At 47.5% G+C, this 22,346-nt stretch overlaps 1 protein-coding gene across 1 annotated transcript in view; it reads left to right on the forward strand.

The window, feature by feature from the left end:
• SMYD3 (SET and MYND domain containing 3) overlaps positions 1-18,882 on the forward strand; it is a gene marked incomplete at both ends in the record, with an annotated part of 658,176 nt that extends 639,294 nt beyond the window's left edge. The window contains 2 exons of the mRNA XM_080699053.1: positions 6,939-7,047; positions 18,781-18,882. Coding sequence (XP_080555179.1) covers positions 6,939-7,047; positions 18,781-18,882 — 211 coding nt within the window. The remainder of the gene's footprint in view (positions 1-6,938; positions 7,048-18,780) is intronic.
• Between the last annotated feature and the right edge of the window lie 3,464 nt (positions 18,883-22,346).

The raw sequence follows: 22,346 nt of genomic DNA on the forward strand, positions 1-22,346 counted from the left end.
TTCTAGCTAACAAAACAATGTCTGATGTCTTGAACCAATTTCTGATGTTTTACTATATACTATTTATTGTGTGTACTATTTTATTTCTATAAAATTTAGAATCTAGTAAAATGCTAAAATGCTCTGAAACTTGAGGCAGTTGTCCACCAGAATTCTTTTTTCCTTCTTCCCTTCCTTCTTCCTTTTTTTTCAATTTTTCAATTTTTTTTTTTTATTTTGCAGGTTTGGGGATGGAACCCAGGGGATTTCTACCTCCAAGCTATACCCCCTATTTTTTTACTCTTTACTTTGAAACCGGGTCTCACTGAGTTGCGGAGGGCCTCACTAAGTAGCTGAGGCTGTCCGCGAACCGCGATCCTCCGGTCTCAGCCTCCCGAATGCTGGGATATTAAGTGTGCGCCACCACGCCCGGCTTTTTTTTTCAACTTTTTTTCAACTTTTAATAACTACTTTTATCACCAGGTTAAATCATGCAATTACAAAATAGTTAAAAATGTCTGAAAAGGTATTACTAATTCTTTGAAGTTCATCCTTCCATAAATACTATGTGGTGCCTCATCGGGACACCAGTGTTCAAAGGGCCCTGGCCCAGAACTTCCAAGCAAACACCCCACTCAAGGTTGTCTTCTGTCCACTATTAACAAAGCTGGTGCAGACGGAGAGGCTTCCTAAAGGTGAAAATGTAAAGGGTTGTTCACTTATGAAACTTCAGACTATACAAAAGCAGAGCAGTAGACTGAGCCTTTACTGTTCATCTAGCCTCGGTAATACCATTTTACAGCACTTACTCTTTCCCCACCTTTATTTTTCCTTTGGTGAATGTGTGCAGCCCTCAGTGTTTTTGAATCTGTGGCTCGCTGCCTTTCATTAGCTTTGAGATGCCCAGCGTCTGGCTTTAAAGGTTGCTTCTGCCCCTCCCACTCCCACTAGGGGCCCCGCAGTGCAGGAGCGAGTCCTGCTTGTTTTCTAGACCGTTGTCTTCCCCTATTTGTGTGCCCTGCCTTCCAGCTCATAGCATGACTAAATGATGGTGAACTACTGAGTTCGTACTTTAGTTTTCTATTTTTCAGCCCTACAGTTTCCATTGGTTATTTTACATTATTTCTCACCCTTTGCTAATATTCTCTCCTAGTATTTGTTTTCAGATATTTATTATTATTTTAAAGTATACAAGAACCTCAATGTTTTAGTACCTATGGGTCTGTTCCATTGTATTTTTTATGGTGGTTTGCAGACATCGTTGTCTTTTTTTATATGCCAGGTTATAATTATACTGAATGCAGAATATTGTATAGAATAATCAGAGAGATAATTTAAGGCTTGGGATGATGTTATCCCTTTAGAAAAGTCCACTGTGACTCCTGGCAGTCAGGGTAGAAACATACCACCTTAATATAATAAGGGTTTGAACATGATTTGTTCTTGATGATGGATGATCTATTTCTGGCTTATCGCACTATTTCTAGATTCTAGTCCTTTGGGAGCTACAAATGAAAGCCAGAATGTGCGCCAAAGCTCCGTCTCATCCCTTTTGAGCCCTGAACTCCAGCTTCTGCACGTCCTTTTCTGCGAGATGGCCAAAATGATTGCCTAGCTGACTGGCCTCGCTGACTCTCCTCTCAGACCATCAAAGGGAAAAGTGCCTCAGTGACCTGCGACCCCTTCAGATTAAAAAAATATTTTGTCTTTTCTTATTCTTAGCAGGAGTTAGTCTGAAGCAAAATAATCTACCATTGCAGGAAGCAGAAATTTTGTTAAAGATATTTAAATCAAATCTCAGACATGAGGTCATTTAATCCATGAGTGCTTCAAAGTTTGTCTCTGAAAAATGTTGGCCTTTTCTTATGCCCACGGTGCCATTCATTTTCGCACCCCCTTGGCTATCTCAGAATTGCCTTTTTATCGGCGTTGAGTTGTGCCACACGGGGCCTATTAAAGTGGTTTTTATGTCACTTTAATTTCTTTTAATCTGGACTGTCCCCCCCGCCCCCCGCGCCCCCTGCTCCTGACCTATTGAAGATCCTAGATCAAGGACCTGTAAAGCTTCCCGAATCCCGGCTTCAGCTGGCTGCTTTTCTTGGTCCCCCATCACTTGTTTTTCCCGTGGCATTTAATTTTGCAGGCTTGACTAGATTCAGTTGGATTTGCAGGTTTGTGTTTGGCAAGGATACTTTATAGTATGCAAAATAATTCCTGTGGCATCACATCAGACAACACTTGATGTCTGGCTGTCCTACTTTTATTTTTTCCCTCTTGGTACTGGGATTTAATGCAGGGGCATTATACCTTTGATCTAGACCCCCAGACCCTTTTATTTTGAAACAAAGTCTTCCTGAATCGCTGAGTGACTCGCTGAATTGTTAAGGCTGGCAGCAAACCCACGATCCTCCTATCTTGGCCGCCCGAGATTTCGGCCTTGTATCTCCAAGCCAGGCTTGGCTGCCCACTTTAGAGTGCTAAGATTAAACAGTGACTGGTTCAGAATGTAACAACCTAATTCCACCACCATAAGGTTTTCGACCATCTTTTCATGTAAGAGTTTCATGTAGTGCTACATTTTCCCTGGATCGATTATTTCTTCAGAAGTTGCAAAATGATCATTTTTTCTAATTATACCCTCATTTTATATTAATCCACTAAAATTCATCAAAACAAGAGTTACCTGGTTGTAGTAGGTTTTTTAAAAATAGTCCTGAACAACAGATGTCTTTCCCCATCCCATAAATGCCAAAGCTGCTGCCCGTAATGAAGCCACGTGATTGGTAACTGTCATACAGAGAAGGCTCAGAGGACCGACGGAGGTCCTGCCATCTGGTATTTCTTCTCTCTGTCCTTTTAACTTGAGACATCCCAGCCTTATCATTAAATACGATAGTGAGACTTTGGTGCTTATGGGTCCAAGTTAAAGCCACCATGTGCTCTTTCTTCTCTTTTCTGCTGTTTAAATTCATTCCCGCCTCTCTGCTTATTCACCACATGTTTTGGTCAGCTTTTTTTTATCCCTGTGACCCAAAAGCCTGACAAGTACAACTTAGAGAAGGAAAGGTATGTTTAGCTCCTGATGTTGAGAGGCTCTATCCATGGTTGTTTGGCTCCAAGGGGCGCTCAGCCTCAGGAAATGACCTCTGAGGAGGCCAAGGCCGCGCCCCCGTCAGGGTCACTGCCTCCCCCGACGTGCCCCACCTCCAAACCTGGCCGCATTACCCACACACAAACTCTTTTGGGGAACATTCTTTAGCCCGACCCCAACACCCCAGAAGCTCCGAAGGCACTTTTTCCATTCAAGACCCAGGTGACTGCTTGTACCACACCCTTGGGGAAAAAAAATGTTAACACCCAACCAGTAAAATAAATGCCTTGCCAAAGGCTATCCCTGTAGCTCTGACTGTGCGGAGCCCCAGCAGGTCCCCAGGTCCTGCTGAATCAGCGTGTGACCTTTGACTCAAATCCTTCATTGCCACCAACTCCCCTCAAGTCCCTTTGCCTGTGGGATCTCTTTTCCAGTTTGGTTTCCTAAGCTGATGGAACATTGGCAGCCTGCTTCAGCAGGGTCTCTGCCTGCAGGGAGGGAGGCTTCCTGGCTGCACGGGGAAGCTCTGCCCAGCCTGGGCTCTGAGCACCTCTCTAGACCTCTCAGAACAGCGTGCACCTTGGTCCTGAGCATCCAGCCCCCTGCCATGGCCAGAACAACCCACCCAGGTTCCCTCCTCCCCTCCAGGTCCAACCAGCTCAAGGCTTCTGTTCCCACGGCCACCGTGGTCCCCGCTGCCATGGCGTGGCCCCGCTGCCATGACATCTCACAGGAAAAGCTTCTAAGACCCAGATGGAGGCCTGCGGCTTCCCTTTCCACCAGGTCCCTCTTTCGGTTTTCAGGCACATCTCATGCTGTCTACAGGTCAGGATCTCAGCCCCACCCAGATTTTTTTCTTCCCTTTTGTGGCACTAGGGATAGTACCCAGGGGCACTCTCTCTCTCCAAGCTATACCCCTAGTACCTCTGGCCCATTTTCCTTTATTTTATTTATTATTATTATTATTATTATTATTATTATTATTATTTTGTATGTGTGGCACTTGGAGTGGAACCAAGGGGTATTCTACCTATGGGCTACATCCCCAGCCCTATTTCATTTTTTATTTGAAACAAGTTCTCACTAAGTTGCTGAAAGCCTCCCAAAGTTGCTGAGGCTGCTTTGAACCTACGATCCTTCTGTCTCCGCCTCTGGAAAGTACTGGGATTATAGGCATGCATCAGCATGTCCAGCCTCCTGCCTAGACCTGATATTTGGCAGTCCCATGGCCGGAGGCTGCTCGCAAGCCCTCCACTGTCCTCAGCACTGTCACCGGGACTGAGCTGACGGCCTGCCACCCTGCCGCCTCTCCCGGCAGGGGCGAGCCTCGCCTGTGTCCCTTGGGGCACGAGTCCACTGGTGATCAAGTGTCAGCGGAGAGGCCTCCAGAAGCCGAGCAGGCCCACGGTCAGCCCGGCCGAGCTGCCAGACTGCTCCAGGCGTGCTTATGCGGAAGTCCCCCCAGCCCTGCCCATCCCCTGCACCTTGCGAAGCTCTGCTTCAGTTTTAATATCTTTCAGTGACCACGGCTGGTACCTGTCACACATAATTACGCACCACTTTCTCTGCCATCACGGAGCCCAAGATTTCCTTTCCTTCTGCTCACCAATGTGACAGACGCCCACTTAGTGGAGAGATTATTAGTATAAAATTACTTTTTAGCCTTTAAATTTAATTGTGCCACATTCATAGCAATAAGCTCAAATCCTGAATCCAGGTGTGCTTTTCAAGGAATGTGTCCAGGGCAATTACCTTCTGAGAATAGCATCCCGCACTTAAGCCTTTTGTGTGGGGGTCCTCAGGTCTTTTCCCTGCGAGTGGGTAATGATGCTCATTCTGTGCGGGTGAAAGGTGGTGTGATGGAGAGAGATGAAGGACGCCCGGGACCCAGGTGTCCCTTTGTTCGTTCCTTTCCCCTCCCTGCTCAGTTCTTTAAAATGAGGTCTGGCCAACCTTCTATTCATGGAAATACTTTGCTCCCTGACTCTGCTTCCCACGTGCATAAGAGCCTGAATGAAACGTTTCTGGATCACATTTCATGGGAAGAGTTGAAGTTTGAGGAGAGGGAAGGGTTTAGAGTCTGCCACACCGGACCGCTGAAGTGCGGGGCCCCAGGCTCAGATGCCAGTTGCAGCGAGGACACCAGGCCGGTGAGCCCTGGGCTGGCTCCTCGGCCTCAGGCAGTCACCTCCCCTCTGCACAGCAGCATTTGGTCCCGCCCACTCCTCAGCAGAGTAGGGGGCTTCCTTCCTCCCCTCCGACCACGCCTTTATGAACCGTTTCCCTCCCTAGAAGCCTCCCCAGGCCACCCAACCTTCAGTCAACCCCTCAGTTCAGCTCAACAAACAGGAACTGAACATCCACCACTTACTAAGACACGCCCGATTTGCATATAAAATGAAGCTCCAGCTTGTAAGGTTGTTTTAACACTAACATGAATGTTTGTCTTTGGTCTGATGGGATTATTGGACCTTGAAGGAAGAGCTCTTTTGTATACAGCATGGTCTCTCGCTCAACCCCAGTAGACACACCTTTGCATGTACAGCAGTTTCTTTGAGGGGTGGGGCAAGGAGGGTTGAACTGTTGAGTCCAGTATGGTAAACTCTTGTCAAACTGAATTGAAAGCCAGGCGTGATGATGATCACCTGTAATCCCAGGACTTGAGAGGCTGAGCCAGGAGGATCCCAGGTTCAAGGCCAGCCTCAACAACTTAGAGAGTCTCTCAGCAACCTAGTAAGACCCTATTTCAAAATAAAACAAAAAAAGTCTGGGGGTATAGCTAGGGTAGAACACCCCTAGGTTCAATCCCCAGTAACACACACACACACACACACACACACACACACACACTTGAATTGAAGTAATCTAGCTCTTTGTGATGTTTGAAATACAGCAGGAAATCCCTGTTCTTTGAACTACCACAGCACTTTATTCTGTTCTATGATTTATGAAAGAAGTCAAGTCTATGCTTGACATGGACAAGCACCAGCCAGTGAGATGGTGAGACAAGTCATACCCGAGCCTGTGAGCAGGCCGATCACGGCGCACAAGGCCGATCACGGCGCTCTGAGCAGGCCGATCACAGCGCGCTCTGCAGCTGAGATTCAGTCCATGGGCTTGGCAGTCAAGAGGGAGGTGTGGTAGTATATAGCTGGGGGTCATGAAAAAGTCTCATTCATTTATTTAAAAATATCTTTTTAGGAGCAACCATCCGTTTCAGGGCTATGCTAGTGCTGGAGCTTGGTAGAGGGTGAGGCAGTCTCCCTCGGCCTCCCTCCGTTCCCAGCTATAAAGGCAGGCAACCAGACTGTGGCTTCTCTTCTTTAGTGTGTGTGTGTGTGTGTGTGTGTGTGTGTGTGTGTGTGTGTGTGTGTTGCTGGGGATTGAACCTGGAGAACTCTATCTTTGAACTATACCCTCAACTCTGTTTTATTTTTAGTTTTGAAATAGGGTCTCACCAAGTTCCTGAGGGATCTCCTTAAGTTGCTGAGGCCGGCCTCAAACCTGTGATCCTTCTGTCTCAGCCTCCCAAGTACTACTTCCCACACTCTTAAGAGCACGAATGAAGTTTCTGGATCATGTTTCACGGGAAGAGCTGAAGTTTGATTACAGGGGCAGCTGACAGTTGCACATCGTTTTTGGTGTGTGTGTGTGTGTGTGTGTGTGTGTGTGTGTGTGTGTTTCTCTCCAATGCAAAAACATTTCTGGGGAGCTGAGGCCTAGTGACATGTTAATTCCCCATTGCATGCATTCTTCTGGATTGCAAAGTTAATTTCCTTTTGGGGGTTTATCAACATTCCCAGCCGGCTCCCGCTGCCTGAGGCCCCTGCAGACAGGCTGACACCTCTTGCCTTTTGGTTTCTTCCAGGAACTTTTTCCCAGGAAGCCACCCGGTCAGAGGTGTGCAAGTCATGAAAGTCGGCAAGCTGCAGTTACACCAAGGCATGTTCCCGCAGGCAATGGAGAACCTGAGGCTGGTGAGTGCCGCGTCTGTCCGGGGAGGGCTGCCCGCTCCACCTTCCTCTGGCCTCGACCGTGTGATCCTTCTTAGCAACTCTGTTTATTGCAGTGTGCAACATGCATGCACACACACACACACATGTGCACCCTCCCCAAGACATGCCGAGAAATATTTAACAACCAGCTCTGAAGAAAACCTGCTTGTCATGCTCACCAGTTCATGTGATACGAACATGCCCACAGAGATCCTATTTATTTGTTCATTTATTTATTTTGGTACAGGGGACGGAACCCAGGGTGTTCTACCTCTGAACTACACCCAGCCTCACCATCTGCCCTGATCTGCTCACTCCTGGGTCTTTACAGAGCTACTCTGTCTGCCTTAAATGCCCTCTCCCCACCCACCCTGGCCAGGCAGAACGCTCCTGATCCCCCAAGGCCTGCTCCAGCATCGTTTTCTTATTTATTTCTGCAACTCTTTGATTGACCTGCCAGGAGAGAGCACTTCCCACGTTGTGGTAGGCACCCAACCCCACCCAAACCTGTGAGGTTTTCCTGACTAGCTCAGTGCCATGCAAGAAACCTGGAACTGAAGTACTCGTTGTCAGCCGGGCTCAATGGCACACACCTGGAATCTCAGTACTCGGGAGACTGAGACAGGAGGATTACAGGTTCAAGGCCAGCCATAGCAACTTGCTGAGACCCTCAGCAACTTAGTGAGACCCTGTTTTAAGATAAACAGGGCTGGGGCTGTGGGCTGGAGATAGAACATACCTGTGTTCAACCCTAGTAGAAAAAGGAAGGACCCATTGTCGGGGGAGGGGAGGGAGGCCAGCCAGTGCCTAGCAGTCAGTGTTGAGAAGCTCGGTGGGGGAACTGGGCCATTGTGATGAGTGGAACTTACTTTCATTCTTGCAAGGAGCCTCCTCTGCACAGAAGGGCTCGAGCCTTTTGGTGTCCTAGTCTCCAACCACTGCACAACTCTTGCTCCCCATCTGTGGTCCTCCCAGAGGGGGTCACCGTGCTCATCTGCTCATCTGACTCGGGCCCGGTGGGTCACAGGGAGACCTGGCATATGGGGTTTCAGAGGCGCACCTACCCTTTAGTAGAATCCCTGGCCACAGTGCTCTTTTCTGCAGAAGAGCTACCGTGGAAGGGTGGGGCCCTGCAGCTAGGTGCTCAGAGTATCCAGGCTGAGCCCGTGGCCTGGGCATTTGCGGATGAGAAAATTGACAAATGCCTATGTGAGGCCTTTCCCTTTACCTCTGAGCTACACCCCCAGTCCTATTTTATGAAACAGGGTCTCACTAAGTTTCTGAGGGCATCTTTAAGCTGTTGAAGCTATCCAGTCCTCCTGTCTCAGCCTCCCAAGCCTAAGGGATTCTTTAAAATGATTCCTTCATGCTAATTTCTGTTGAATGGCAGCTGTGCTGCTGAGACCAGCCAGCCATCAACAGGAAGGACACTGGGGTTTCCTGAAGCCCACTCAGCTCTTCAGGCTCATTTTACTGCATCTTCTCCCTGACCGGTGGAAAAGCACTGGGGTCTCTAGCAGCCCCAGGGGAAATGTCCCTCTTCTGGTCCGTCTAGTACCCCTCAGCCAGTCAAATCAGTGAGGCAGACCATCCTTACTGAGGCTCTGCCATGTGAACGTTTTGACAGATAAGAAAATGTAGATGAAAGTTCCCAGGTACGTGCTGTGTCCAGCGCAGGGCCACCGTGCAAGTCGGTGCCTCATCACCGTCCAGTTAATCCTCAGTGTTTACAACGGAGCTGGAACTACAAATGCTGCTCATGAGGACACGTTCTCACTTGGTGCTTGTGACAGACGATAGCCACTGAGGTCAGAAAGACCGGCATCTTCTTTCCTGTTTGGAAACGAAGGTGCTTAAGGCTTGGGGACATGTAAGGGCTTGTCTAAAGTCACAGTAAAGCGAGGCATGGTGACATACACCTGTAATCCCAGTCCTTGGGAGGCTGAGACAGGAAGACTGCAGGTTCAAGTGAGGCCAGCCTCAGCAACTTAGCGGGACCCTGTTTCCAAAAAATATATAAAAAGGTCTTAAGGGGCAGAGTGGACTGGAGGTGGAACGTCCCTGAATTCAATCACCAGAACCCAAATGAATAAACAGTAACGGTGATACTGAGCCAGGTCTCATTTATTACGTTTAATTCAACATGTGTTGACTAAAGGTTTCTGTTTCACCAAATAAGACCCAGCATTGTCCTTGCGGTTTAATGGAGGAGACAAGCCATGAGAACAAGTCATTAAATCCAGGCTGGAATCCAAGGCTCCAATCCTTTCCTCTAGACTGCCTTGGTTAATGCACGAGGCTTTGTAGTTACACTCCAGATGCGGAAACCCCTTCCAGTCCAGCTCAGTCCCCGTGGGGAGAAACCCGAAACTCCGTGTCCCTCTTCTATCCTTCAGGCGAGGCTCAGGTCCTTGCCGTTGCTGCAGAAGTCCTCAGGGAAGGATCTAACACCCTCTTCTGCAAAGACAGGCTGGACCAGCCCAGCGGGCCTCTGGGTGTGGTTTATGGGCAGCATGGCCTGGCCTGGCCCCTCAGCAGCCCTTCGGGGCCTCTTCCCACCCTCGCCCCATGCCCAGGCCTGCTCCCCGCCCCTCAGACCCCCTTGAGGTTGCCTTACTTCATCCAGAAGCCCCCACAGTCATCTGAGAGCATCCTGCTCTTACTACCAGTGACAAGCCCAGGTGTGGCCCTAGGAGCCCCCGATGAAAGACTTCAGAAGCGACTAGCGAAGGACCGTCTGCCTCGAGCCCTGCGCCTGAACGTCATACTTACATCATCACCTGTGCTCGAAACTTCCTGCTCAACTCCAGAAAAGCCCCAGAGGCCCTTGCCGCGTTCTGATGCGCAGCCAAGGAGCAAAGCGCCCAGGGCAGCAGGCGGTGTGCAGGAGAAGGGCTGCCCTCCTCGGGGTCGGTGTGCAGGAGAAGGGCTGCCCTCCTCGGGGTCGGCAGCCCAGGTGCCACACCCCCATTTACTAGTCTTGTAACTTGAAGCAAGAGACTTCATTTCCCTGAATATAATTTTATTTTTTGAATGAGGATAATATAGCCGGGTGTGTTGGCACATGCCTATAGTCCCAGTACTTGGGAGGCTGATCGAGAGGAGAATCATAAGTTCAAAGCCAGCCTCAGCAACTTAGTGAGATCCTTTTTCAAAACACAAAGTATAAAGGGGGTGTGGCTCAGAAGTAGAGAGCGCCCTTGGGTTCAGTCCCCAGTACCAAAGGAAGAAGAAAAAGAGGAAGGGGAGAGGGGGAGGGGAGGGAGGCGGTGTGTGCTAGTGCACTGGGATCCTGTCAGGCTCACCGCTGTTGCAGGAGCCCTGTGGTTCTGCTCGCTGCCTGGCGGGTCCCCACAGCGCTGAGCTCGTGCTGCAGGGTTTGGGGCTGTGCTAAGTGGCTGCATCCCCGCGGCTCCCCAGGGCATGCCATTCCAGCCAGGTGAGTGGTGATTCCTCCAGCGACCCTGACTGATAAACTTTCTGTATCTCCTCGTGCCACCAAACATACCGGCATGCCTCAAACACAAGGTCTAGTAAGTAAGTGGGTGGACTCCTTCACAACAGAGAATTGTAAAAGCCCTCACCCCACCCAGCCCTGTCTTGCAGCCACATGTGGTTAATGGGCCAGACCCTCGCTGAGCCCAAAGGGAGGGCCTGAACATGTGCCTCTCCAGGAACACACGAGTTCCGTGGGGCCAGGTCAGCGGCTTCCTGCAGAAAGCCTCTTTCCTGAGCTTCCTCGGGACAACCAGGAGAAGCCCTGAAAATACTGGCTGAAACAGCTGGAACGAGGGTTTCACAGCCAGAGTGTACAGCCACAGTCAGAGAAGCTTCAGAAACAGACACGTGCTCCAGATCAACCGGGGTGCAGCCTCCTCCAGGAACGGGGCTGCCCGCTTAGCCAGCCCGGCTTCTGGTCAGTGAGCCATTTCTTTCCCCGAGCCCTGCATGCGGGCTCCGTCGCCTGGCCCCAGCAGGCTGCTTTAGTAGAGAGCTTTGCTAGCAGGAGTCAGGTTGTAAGAGCCTCTCTCCTCAGTGACTGCTTTCATGCAGTGAGATTCAAGCATCTTCGGTTGCACCTTGGTGTTCCCTCTCGTTTGCTTCCGAGGGCCTGCTTCGCGATCCTGGGTCTGAGCAGGCCCCCGGGCTGCAGGCCCCTTTGGTTGCCCTTCCGTTGTTGCAGTTTTCAGCTCCCCTGCTCATAAAGAGAGAGTTCAAGGCTCACCACACCGGTGTCTGTCGACTCCAGCCCACACCCTCATCTCCAGCCCTCATGATTAAAGCATGCGGCTCTGTTTTCCCATTTCTTGGGAAATCCTACAGTGATTCTTAACCTCTTTGGTCATGCTCTTATTTAGGAATCTGATAAGCACTCCTGACTCACCAGAGAAAAATGTACATATATGCCATCTTTTGCGTTTTGCAGGGTGGGGCAGGGGCTTTGGAAGTCCTCTGCAGCCTCCCCGCGGGCTCTCTAAGCATCCACAACCTCCTCTAAACACGGGACATCACACTTCAACCTGTGATGGAGGGAGAGCAGGAGGCCACGAGGGCGCGCAGAAGCACTACCGTCATAGTCAGCAAAGCCCTCCAAGAGTGTGTGGAAGCCCCTGTCCCTGACACTGATGAATGCCCAGTACTGACCTTCAGATGGAAAACATTATTTTCAGAGAAGTGCTTTCCAAAGAGACCAAGAAAGAGAAAGGAAGAAAGATAAAATGCAAGCAGAGTGATTAAACCATATGAAAGGAATAAGCAGAAACTGCTATTTGGAGTATAAGTCCAGCGGTAACGGAGCGGGGGAGCCGGGACCTCACCTGGCTCCGACGCGCAGCCCCCGTGCCCCGGCTGGAGCGACGTCAGAGAAACCTGTTGGAGCAGGCGCAGTGGAACGCAGAATCTCACAACAATGGCCATGCTTCAGCTAAAAGTACTCGCCGTACCAAGAACCAGAAATACGTCAGTGAAAAGCAAGCAATCGATAGTTAACTCCCAGATGCCAGAGATGTTAGAATTATCTAAGAATTTAAAATGCTTCAGCAAGCAATTGCAAACACTCTCGAAACAAATGAAAGAATTAGAAAATATTGGGGAAGAAATAATAGAAAGAAAAGAAAAACAAAAGTTAATAACTCATAAATACAATAACCACAATAAAGAGGCTGGAGCTCAGTGGCACAGTGGAGGCCACGGAGGAATGAATTGCTACACTTGAAATCAGAACGATAGAGACTCCCCAACCTGGAAAGGGAAGGGGGAAAAAGTAAGTTGAACAGAGCCTCAGAGACCTGTGAACTGATAACAACATATCTAACACCAGAGTCCCAGGAGAAGAGGGGGACGCTCCGGGAAAAGCTCTTGAAAAAATAATGATGGAGACGTCAGAACTGGGAAGGAAGAAATCATGCTCTTATACGTAGAAACCCCACATACAAATACCCAGACCTGTTGGAACTAATAATTGAACCAGTGAAGCAGCAGGGTACACAAATCAGGTGTGTCAGTCAGTTGTGTTTCTGGGCACCAACAATAAACAGTACAAAATTAAGAAAATAATTCCATTTACAATAGTGCCAAACCGAATAATTTTTTTTTTTTTGGTGGTACTGGGGTTCCTGGAAGCCCTTCTGCCTTCGGGCTACACTCCCAGACCTATTTTTATGTTTTTATTTGGAAACGGGGTCTCTTAAGCCAGCACGGCTGGCTTCGAACCTGCGCGACCCTCCTGTCTCTGCCTCCCAAGCGCGGGGATTACAAGCGTGCGCCACCACGCCCGGCAAACCGAATAAAATGTTAAGAATTAACTTAACCAAATAGATGACTATAAACTAAAATCTATAAAACATTGCTGAAACAAATTAAAGAGGATATAAATAACCCAGGCACAATGGCACACACTTATAATCCCAGAACTTGGGAGGCTAAGACAGGAGGATCACAGCCCAAAGTCCAACTTCAGCCACTTACCAACGCTCTCTGCATCTTAGACCCTGTTTCAAAATAAAATGTAAAAAGGACTGGGGCATGTAGCTTGGAGGTGGAATGTCTCTGGGCTCAATCCTTGATACCACACACACACACAAGCACACCCGCGCACACACACAGCCAGAACTAGACCCTCATACCCGTGGAAGACTGATTTCCAACAGGAAAGCCAATGTCCCTCAATGGAGAAAGCACAGTCGCTTAACAGTGGTTCTGAGAAACTGGAGTTCCACGTGCAGCTGTGAAGCTGGGCCTTTACCTAACCATGGACGCCATATGCAGAAAGTACCTTAAAATGGACCACAGCCTAAACACATGAGCTAAACCCACAAGCCTGTTAGAGTAAAGCACAGGGGGTGCTTTGTGGTATTGGATTGAGCAGTGGTTTCTTGAATATGATTCCAAAGACACAGGGAATGAAAGAATAAATAAGGAAACTGGACTTAATAAAAAATTTTGTATATAAAAAAGGACACTACTAGCAGAATAAAAAGGCAACCCATGGAACTGAAGAAATGCACACCTTAAAAAAGAGGAAGTCAGCTGGGTGCGTGTGTGTGGCACACACTTGTAATCCCAGTACTCGAGAGGCTAGGACAGGAGGATCGCGGGTTCACGGGCAGCCTCAGCACCTTAGTGAGGCCCTCCACAGCCTAGTGAGACCCTGTTTCAAAACGAAAATAACATGGGCCCGGAATATATCTCACAGATAGAACACTCCTGGGTTCAATCCCCAGAAACACAAAACAAAATGAAAGAATAGCAATCTGACACTTGGTACATGTCGCTGACCCTTGAAGGCATTATTATACTAAGTGAAATTAGCCAAACTAAGGAGGACAAGTAGTGTGTGATTCCACTTACATGAGGTAGCTGGAACAGTCAGACACAGGGGAGGAAAGTAGAGCAGCCAGTGCCAGGCCTGGGAGTGCGAGGGGCAGGAGGTTTGTGTTTAACTCGACCATTTCAGCATAGGGTGATGCCAGAGCCCAGACACGGGTGGTAGTAATGATAAAACAGCACTGTGATATGCTCGATGCCACCAATCTGTATACTTAAAAGTGGCTAAAATGGTAAACTTTATGACGGTATGTGTTTTTTTTTATCAAAGAAATGGTAGAAAGCCATTTGGCAAAAGACATAAATAAACCTACAGACTCAAAAGGTTAAGAAAGGCAGGATGTGGTGGGGCACGCTCATAATCCCCGCGCTTGGGAGGCTGAGACAGGAGGATCGCACAGGTTCGAAGCCAGCCTCAGCTACTTAGTGAGGCTCTCAGCAACTTAGTGAGACCCTGTTTCCAAATAAAATAGAAAATAGGTCTGGGAGTATAGCCCGGAGGTAGAAAGCCTCTGGGTTCCATTCCCAGTATCACCACCACCAAAAAAAAAAAAAAAAAAGTTAAGAAAGCTCCAAACAAGTTAAACCCAAAGACATTCACACCAGGACTCATTACTTAAAACTGAAAACCAAAATCAGTTCTCAAAGCAGCAAGCAGAAAACATGGGAAGAAGGCTTTGAACCAGAGCAGTTTTCACCTCAGAAACTGTGGAGCCTGAGGAGAGTAGCACATTCTTTCAAATACTGAAAGAAAAGAACTGTTGACCCCAAACCTGTATTCAGCAAAAGAATACTTGAGGGAGGACGGGAAAGTCAGGATGTTCACAGATGCAGAAACTGCCACCAGCCAAACTGCCCTGAAAGAATTGCTACAGAAAAGTAAACAGAAAGAAAATGGTAATAAAAGAAATCATGGATCATCAAGAAAAGAGAACACACTAAGCAAAAACATGAATAAGTAAAAGATACTTTCCTCCTCCTCTCAAGAAGAAAAATTTTAGTTAGACAGTGGAAGCAAAAATTCTAACACTGAGATGGTTCTAACTGTATATCATGTATGTTGAGGATCTATCTAGGAGGATTACCTGCGAAGTGGGGTGGGGGAAGGAGGAGAGGAGGTGAGGTCTCTACACCTGGTCAAGAGACCGTGTATGTGTTGTATGACATAGAGCAACATCTAAATAAAAGCTTGCTGGGCGTGGTGGCGCACACTTGTAATCACAGCATTTGGGAGGCTGAGACTGGAGGATCGAAGTTCGCAGACAGCCTCAGCTACCTAGTGAGGCCCTTTACAACTTAGTGAGATCCTGTCTCAAAATAAAGAATAAAAAATAGGGCAGGGGGTGTAGCTTGGAGGTTGAATGCCCCTGGGTTCCATCCCCAGACCCGCAAAATATAAAATAAAATAATATAAATAAATAAATAAGTAAATACAATGATTTGGGGAGTCAAAAGCAAAAGAATGTAAAAATATTTATCATGAAAACAAAACCAAAAGGAAACTAGAATGGCTGTGTTAATATCAGATAAAGTAGACAGAAACAGAGTATATTATATAATGAAAAAGTCATCAATCCACCAAGAAGACATAGCAATACTAAAAGGAATGCACCAAACAACACAGTTGCAAAATGTTGGCAATGAAAATGGATGGGATTGAAAGGCGAAAGTAGAGAATCCTACAGGACTATTCGTGTCATCAAGCCCTCTGTCCACAGCTGATAACACCTGACAAAACCAGCGCTGCCCGAGGAAGACTCAGCAACACTGCCGGCCCAGAGGTCAAACCGACATCTAGGAAACACCCACCCAGCAACAGCAGGGCACACCTCCTCCCCAGCACCTCAGAACAGAAGCCCCCGAAGCACACAAAACAATCTTAATAAACGTAAACGGGTTCAAGCTGTACCAAGCCAATCCTCCGACTGCAACAAAATTAAATTAGAAATTGATAACAGTTGGGAGCAGAGCCGCATCCATGTTGCCTGTCTCTGGGTCCATGCTGGGGTTGCCCCGGGGCTTTATCTGGCCTGATCTCGAGCACTTGGGGAAACTGAGGCTCAGGGAGGAGGTGCAGCTTCTCCAGGTCTCTCAATTTCTTTTTCTTTTTTTCTTTTTTTTTTTTTTTTTTCTGTGGGTCTGGGGATGGAACCCAGGGGCATTTGACCTCCGAGCTATATCCCCTGCCCAATTTTTTATTCTTTATTTTGAAACGGGGTCTCACTGAGTTGCAGGGCCTCGCTAAGTAGCGGAGGCTGTCCGCGAACCGCGATCCTCTGGTCTCAACCTCCGGAATGCTGGGATTACAAGCGTGCGCCACCACGCTCAGCTCTCAATTTCTTAATAAATATTCACTGAGTTGGTTGATTAAATCAACCTAAAGACCTGTCAGTAACTCTTTTTCCAGGATAACTACTACTGCTGGGAGGAGCGTGGCCCCCCTCCTCTGGACAGCCCAGCACTTTGCATCTCCCTTTAAAACACGCTATTTTGAGCCGGGCGTGGTGGCGCACGCTTGTGATCCCCGGCTTGGGAGGCGGAGACAGGAGGATCGCGCAGGTTCAAAGTCAGCAGCGCTGGCTTAAGAGACCCTGTTTCCAAATAAAAATATAAAATAGGTCTGGGAGTGTAGTCCGGAGGTAGAAGGGCTTCCAGGAACCCCAGTACCACCAAAAAATAAAAAATAAAAATAAATAAATAAAACGCGCTATTTTGGCCTTGTGTGGTCTATAATCCCAATATTGGAGGCTGAGACAGGAAGATTACAAACTCAAGACCAGCCTCAACAACTTAGCAAGATTCTCAGAAACTTAGTGAGACTCTATTTCAAAATAAAAATAAATAGGCCAGGGGTGTAGTTGAGAAGTAGAATGCCCCTGGGTTCAGTGCCCAGGCCCCCTACACACACCGTCACGTCGTCTTGCTGTGGTGATGGGAGTCACATTCTGTCTCTGACAGTGCCAGCGCTCCTCCCAAAGTGAGAGTGAGTCTTAGGCTTTACAGCTGCTCAGCCCCCTGGGCAGAAAGCCGGCCTCCCAGGAGGGCATCCCCAGGGACTCTCCACCTGGACAGGCAGGTGCCGCAGGGACAGGGCAGCTGGGGTCAGCAGGCGTGCTCGGCCACCCGTCACAGGGCTGCTTGCTCTTCCTCCTTGGAGAGCCCCCCACCCCCTTCTGATGTCCTGAGAGGACAGACCGCAGCCTGGCTTCCTGCCCCCGCCCCAGGCCCAGTCCAGGGTGCTTTTCCGGCTTCATCTCCATATTTAAATCCTGCTTGGGGAAGTCATTTATTAGATTCCTCAGGCTCAGAGTGAGTAGAAAGTATATGAGATCCTCGATAAGCTTAATATATTTGTATTAAAAATTCATATGAAAGCTATATTGTTGCCAACTTTAAATCATAATTTGATTTAATTCATTTTGCTTAATATATGGCCACCATTCTGAAATTACTTGGGGAAAAAAAAGATGTTGTGAGACTGCAATGAGGTCGGGGCCCTTCCTTTATGCCTCCCGAGCCAAGTGCCTGTCCGGCGGCAGACGATCTCTGCTGCCTCTTCCCAGCTGACATTTAGAATCTGTACGTGGCGCAGCGCGCTCCTCCCCCTGGGGGCTTCAAATGAGCCCTCTGTGAAAGATTATGTGCGGGCTTTTTAAATGCTGCCATTAAAAAAATAAAATTTAATGGAAAGAGATAAGCGTTTCCCAACACAAACTGGCTCCAGTTTTATATTTCCTTAATCTGTTTTCTGTGCTGCTGCAAGGAAATTAAGCTGAAATCACCCTCTGTGACTTGCGTCCAAGTAGCATTTGGGGGGCTCTGCGCAGGGGTCCACGGCTACTGAAACACTTGCACTGCTTCCTCATAGATGGGTGGCAGGTGGTTTGGGCGGCGAGGGAACTCTCCTCATCTGCAGCTCCCTGCAGGCTAAGAGCTGTACCTGGGGCCACAGGGGAGCTGCCTGCCCAGCCCAGCCCCAAGACCAGGGGCAAATCCACCTCAGCCTGGCTCGCCTGCACACAGGAGAGCCGCCGGGGTATCTGCATGATACAGAGTTTTAATTTCTTCTCTCTCTCTCTCTCACTTTTGGTGACAATAGGGATTGTACCTCTGAGCTATACCCCCAGTCTCATTTTAGTTTTTATGTTCAAACAGGATCTTGATAAGTTGCTGAAGGTCTCGCTAAGAACTTGGCCAGTCGTCCTGTCTCAACCTCCCAAATACTAGAATTACAGGCGCGCCACTCTGCTTGCTCAACCTAAATTCCTTCTTTCTCTCCTTTCCTCCTCCACTTCTGCCCATCATTCAGAGAAAAATCACAATACGTACCAGTAATATCTATATTTAGTTTTCTAGACAAATTACACAGCCTTCCCAGCCTCTTCAAATGAGTCCTCTGCCCTCACCTACAGCCATTTCCTCTCTGCTTCTAGCCACCCTGGAAGAATGCTAGAGGTCATAAGCCTCCCCTCGTAGAAAGAAAACAAAATATTTTGGAGGTAGATGGGCTGAACAAGGAAAGAGATGGAGGTGGTTGTCGTGATGCCAGTGCCCCAGTGTCTGCCATGAGAGAAGCCACGAGCGCGTCACGGCTGTCACCGCACGGCCAGAAGCAGGAGGGAGGAACGGCATGTGCTGTTTCTTTTATGTGAACTCACCCTTTCAGTAGTAATCCTCAAACCCAGTAACCACCTGCCTATACCTGCACAACCATCCCCGAAGGACACTGCTGGTCACGGCCCGTGACAGCGCCTTTGCCTGTCACCTTGAACTTATGCACCCCAAGCCCCAGCGTTGCAAGCCTGCTAGGGACTGCACACCCCGGCCAGGCTGTCCTGGGGCGGCGGGGGCTCACTCCTTTGCGGGTCTAACTGTCTCCTTTCTCTGTAGGCCTTTGATATTATGCGGGTGACGCATGGCAGAGAGCACAGCCTGATTGAAGATTTGATTCTGCTCTTAGAAGAATGTGATGCCAACATACGAGCGCCCTAGGGAGCCCCAGCAGAGAGGAGAGAGAGGCTTCCCCCCGCTGACCGCGCCGGGAGGCCATGCGCTCTGGGTCTTGGCTGTGTGAATCTCCCCTGCTGAAATGCTGTCTGTGACCATGTAGGTAAATAAAGGAGATGTAACTTGCTGACCAAAAGAATCATTAGTGGTAGAGGAGCATGATCATAATAAATACAAAACAGTTGGAAATGCCATCTGGTAACTGTTTTCTTTGCTTACTCATTGTTGATTTTAATGTTTAAGATCTCAACATTCAACACAGAAAATCCAATTAAAAGCATGACAGAGCTAGTGGCAACTTTCTCTTTGGATACGTCGAGACAATCGTGATTTCATTTCTTTTTTTTTTTTTTTTTTGGTGGTACTGGAGTTCCTGGAAGCCCTTCTACCTCCGGGCTCCACTCCCAGACCTATTTTTACATTTTTATTTGGAAACAGGGTCTCCTAAGCCAGCGCGCGCGGCTGGCTTCGAACCTGCGCGATCCTCCGGTCTCTGCCTCCCAAGCGCGGGGATTACAAGCGTGCGCCACCACGCCCGGCCGTGATTTCATTTCTTCCAAGCACAAACTTAATGTCTATGTTGACAAGAAGCTTTATTTTATTTTGATCGACATGTACATGTTAATATGGTTCACTGTGATGCTTCAGAACATGCATCTAGTGTGCACTGATCAAATCCAGCCTCTCCTGTCTCCTCAACACACACCCAGTTCCCAGCCTCTAGTGATCTTCATTCTACATTCTGATCAACTTCCTATGAGGGAGAAAAGGTGATATTTGTCTTTTGACATCTGGCTTATTTAATTTAACATACTGCCCTTCAGTTCCATCTACTTTGCTGATACAACAGGATTTCATTCTTCTTTGTGGCTGAGCAATACTCCATTCTGTATGAAGACTACATATATTTAATTTTCTTTACCTGTTCTATTGATGAGTACCTGGGTTCCCTCTGTAGCTTAGCTATTGTGAATAGTACCGCAAGGAACATGAGTGTGCAAGTATGTTTTGATTTGCTGATTTCATTCCCTTTGAATATGTCCCCAGAAGTGAGATAGCTGGGTCATATGGCAGATCTATTTTTGTTTATTGCAGAGCCTCCATACTGTTTCCCATAATGAATGTTTCTACTAATTTACATTCCTACCAACAGTGTATTAAGGTTCCTCTTTTCCCCGTATCCTCACCGGCATGTGTTATTTCCGTTTTTGATAATGGCCGTTTTAACTAGGGTATGATGCTCTTTCATTGTCCTTTTGATTGTCTCCTGATAGCTAATTATGTTGAACATTTTCAAATATTTTGTCATATATATTTCTTCATTAGGAAAGTGTTTAGATTATTTGCCCATTTTAAAATTGGATTAAAAAACACACGCTTGTAATCTCAGCATTCAAGAGGCTGAAACAAGAGGATCGTGGTTCGTGGACAGGCTTAGCTACTTTGTGAGGCCCTTTGCAACTCAGTGAGATGCTGTTTCAAAATAAAGAATAAAAAATAAGGCTGGGGTATAGCTCGGAGGTAGAATGTCCCTGGGTTCCATCCCCAGTACCGCCAAAAAGATTGGATTAAATATTTTAAGTCTCTTTGAGTTTTTCTATAGTCTGCGTATTAACCCTTTGTCAGATGGATAGTTGGCAAATATTTTCATGTTCATAAAGCATAACCTATTCTAATGCCTTTAAAAATCATTGCCTCTACCAGTGTCTATAAAAATCAGTGCCTAATCATTAGGAATACAAACACCAATAAATGTTGGCAAGGATGTGGGGAAATAGGAACTCTTATACATTGTTGGTAGGATTGCAAATTAGTGCAATGGAGATCAGTGTGGAGGTTCCTCAGAAGACTAGAATGGATCCAACATATGATCTAGCTGTCCCACTCCTGGGTATCTTTCCAAAAGAACTGAAATCAGAGTATTATAGTGGTACATGCAGGTCCATGTTTATAGCAGCACAGTTCACAATAGCCAAGTCATGGAACCAACCCAGATGTCCATCGGCAGATGAATGGATTACAAAATTATGGGATATACACACAATGGAATTCTACTCAGTACTAAAGAACAACAAAATTATGCCATTTTCAGGAAAATGGATGGTCCTGGAGAACATTGTGTTGAGTGGGGTCAGCCAGTCACAGAAAGTGAAGGGCCTGTGTGTTCTCTCATACATGGAGCCAGGGAGTAATCAGGATACAAGAGGGGCTTTAGATCATGGAGGAGAGACCCCAGGAGAATGAAAAAAGAGGCCTAGGGGACGGTGGTGGTGGTGGTGAGGAAAATTTAATGAAGGAAGCACATTGACATTCGAACATCTGTGAAATGACCACGCCAATCTCAGTATCATGTATGGGGAGGGAGCTGGGAAGCTCACCAACTGCTCTGTGCATACATGCCCCGATCACTCTGAACTACGTGATCCTATGAGACTGCAATGCACTCATAAAAGTATATTTTTAATAATTGTTGCCTATATCAGTGCATTTCCCCCAATATTTTCTTCTAGTAGTTCTGGTTTCGTGTCTCACATTTGGGCTTTTGATTTTGAGCTGATATTTGTACAGGGTGAGAGAGAGAGGTCTAGTTTCAGTCTCCACATGGAGATCCATTTTCCCAGCACCGTTCGTTGATAGGCTGTCTGTCCTTCCTCCAATGCATATTTGGCACCTTTGTCAAGAAGCAGTTGGCAATAAACGTGTGTTTACTTCCAGGTCCTGCTCTGCTGGCCTGTGTATCTGGCTTTGGGAGCTGTGTCCTGTAGCATCTTAAATCGGTCATTGTGACGCTTCTGGCTTTGATCTTTTTGCTCTAGTTTGCTTTGGCTCTTCAGGGCCTGTTGTAAAGAAGCAGAATTTGGAGAACTGTCTCTACTATATAACAAATGTTGTGAGCATTCTTTTTTTCAACTATATCACTAACACAGAATGTGTATCTTACATTAGAGAAAGAAGTAATTTTTGGTGTTTCTGGAAAAGGACAGGAAGTCTTATTGCTAAAAAGAATTTGTCCAAATGTCTCATGGTTCTTTGGGTAAATCTTTCTTGTGAGCATTTTAAAACTCTGTAAGTTTGATCTGTGGCTTGCTGTGTGGTGGGCTGAGCAAGCAAGGCTCTGGCACCCTACTCTTTCTTTCTCCTCTTTATCATTTTCCAAATCTTTGGCCTGCCTTTTCACCTTTCTGCTTCAGAAATAGACCAAAATAAAATTCTTTTCCTTTTTCAAAAACAGTCAAGTCTCTATGACTCACTGATCCAGGGAAAAGTGTGGTTCCTTGTGCTCAGATGAGGCCTATAGCGACCGCAGTCTCCCTACAGGTGCATCTTACAGGCACAACTTGTTTACAAGCCAAGAAAGAAGACTCAGAGAGGGAGGAGAATCCAGAGCAGCAACACAGGCTCCTCAGTCCTGTCTGGAGCACACCTCCTCCCTCATAGAGGGATGTCAG

The sequence above is a fragment of the Muscardinus avellanarius genome, assembly GCF_963383645.1.
Source record: "Muscardinus avellanarius genome assembly, chromosome: 7".
NCBI classification, from domain to species: Eukaryota; Metazoa; Chordata; class Mammalia; order Rodentia; family Gliridae; genus Muscardinus; species Muscardinus avellanarius.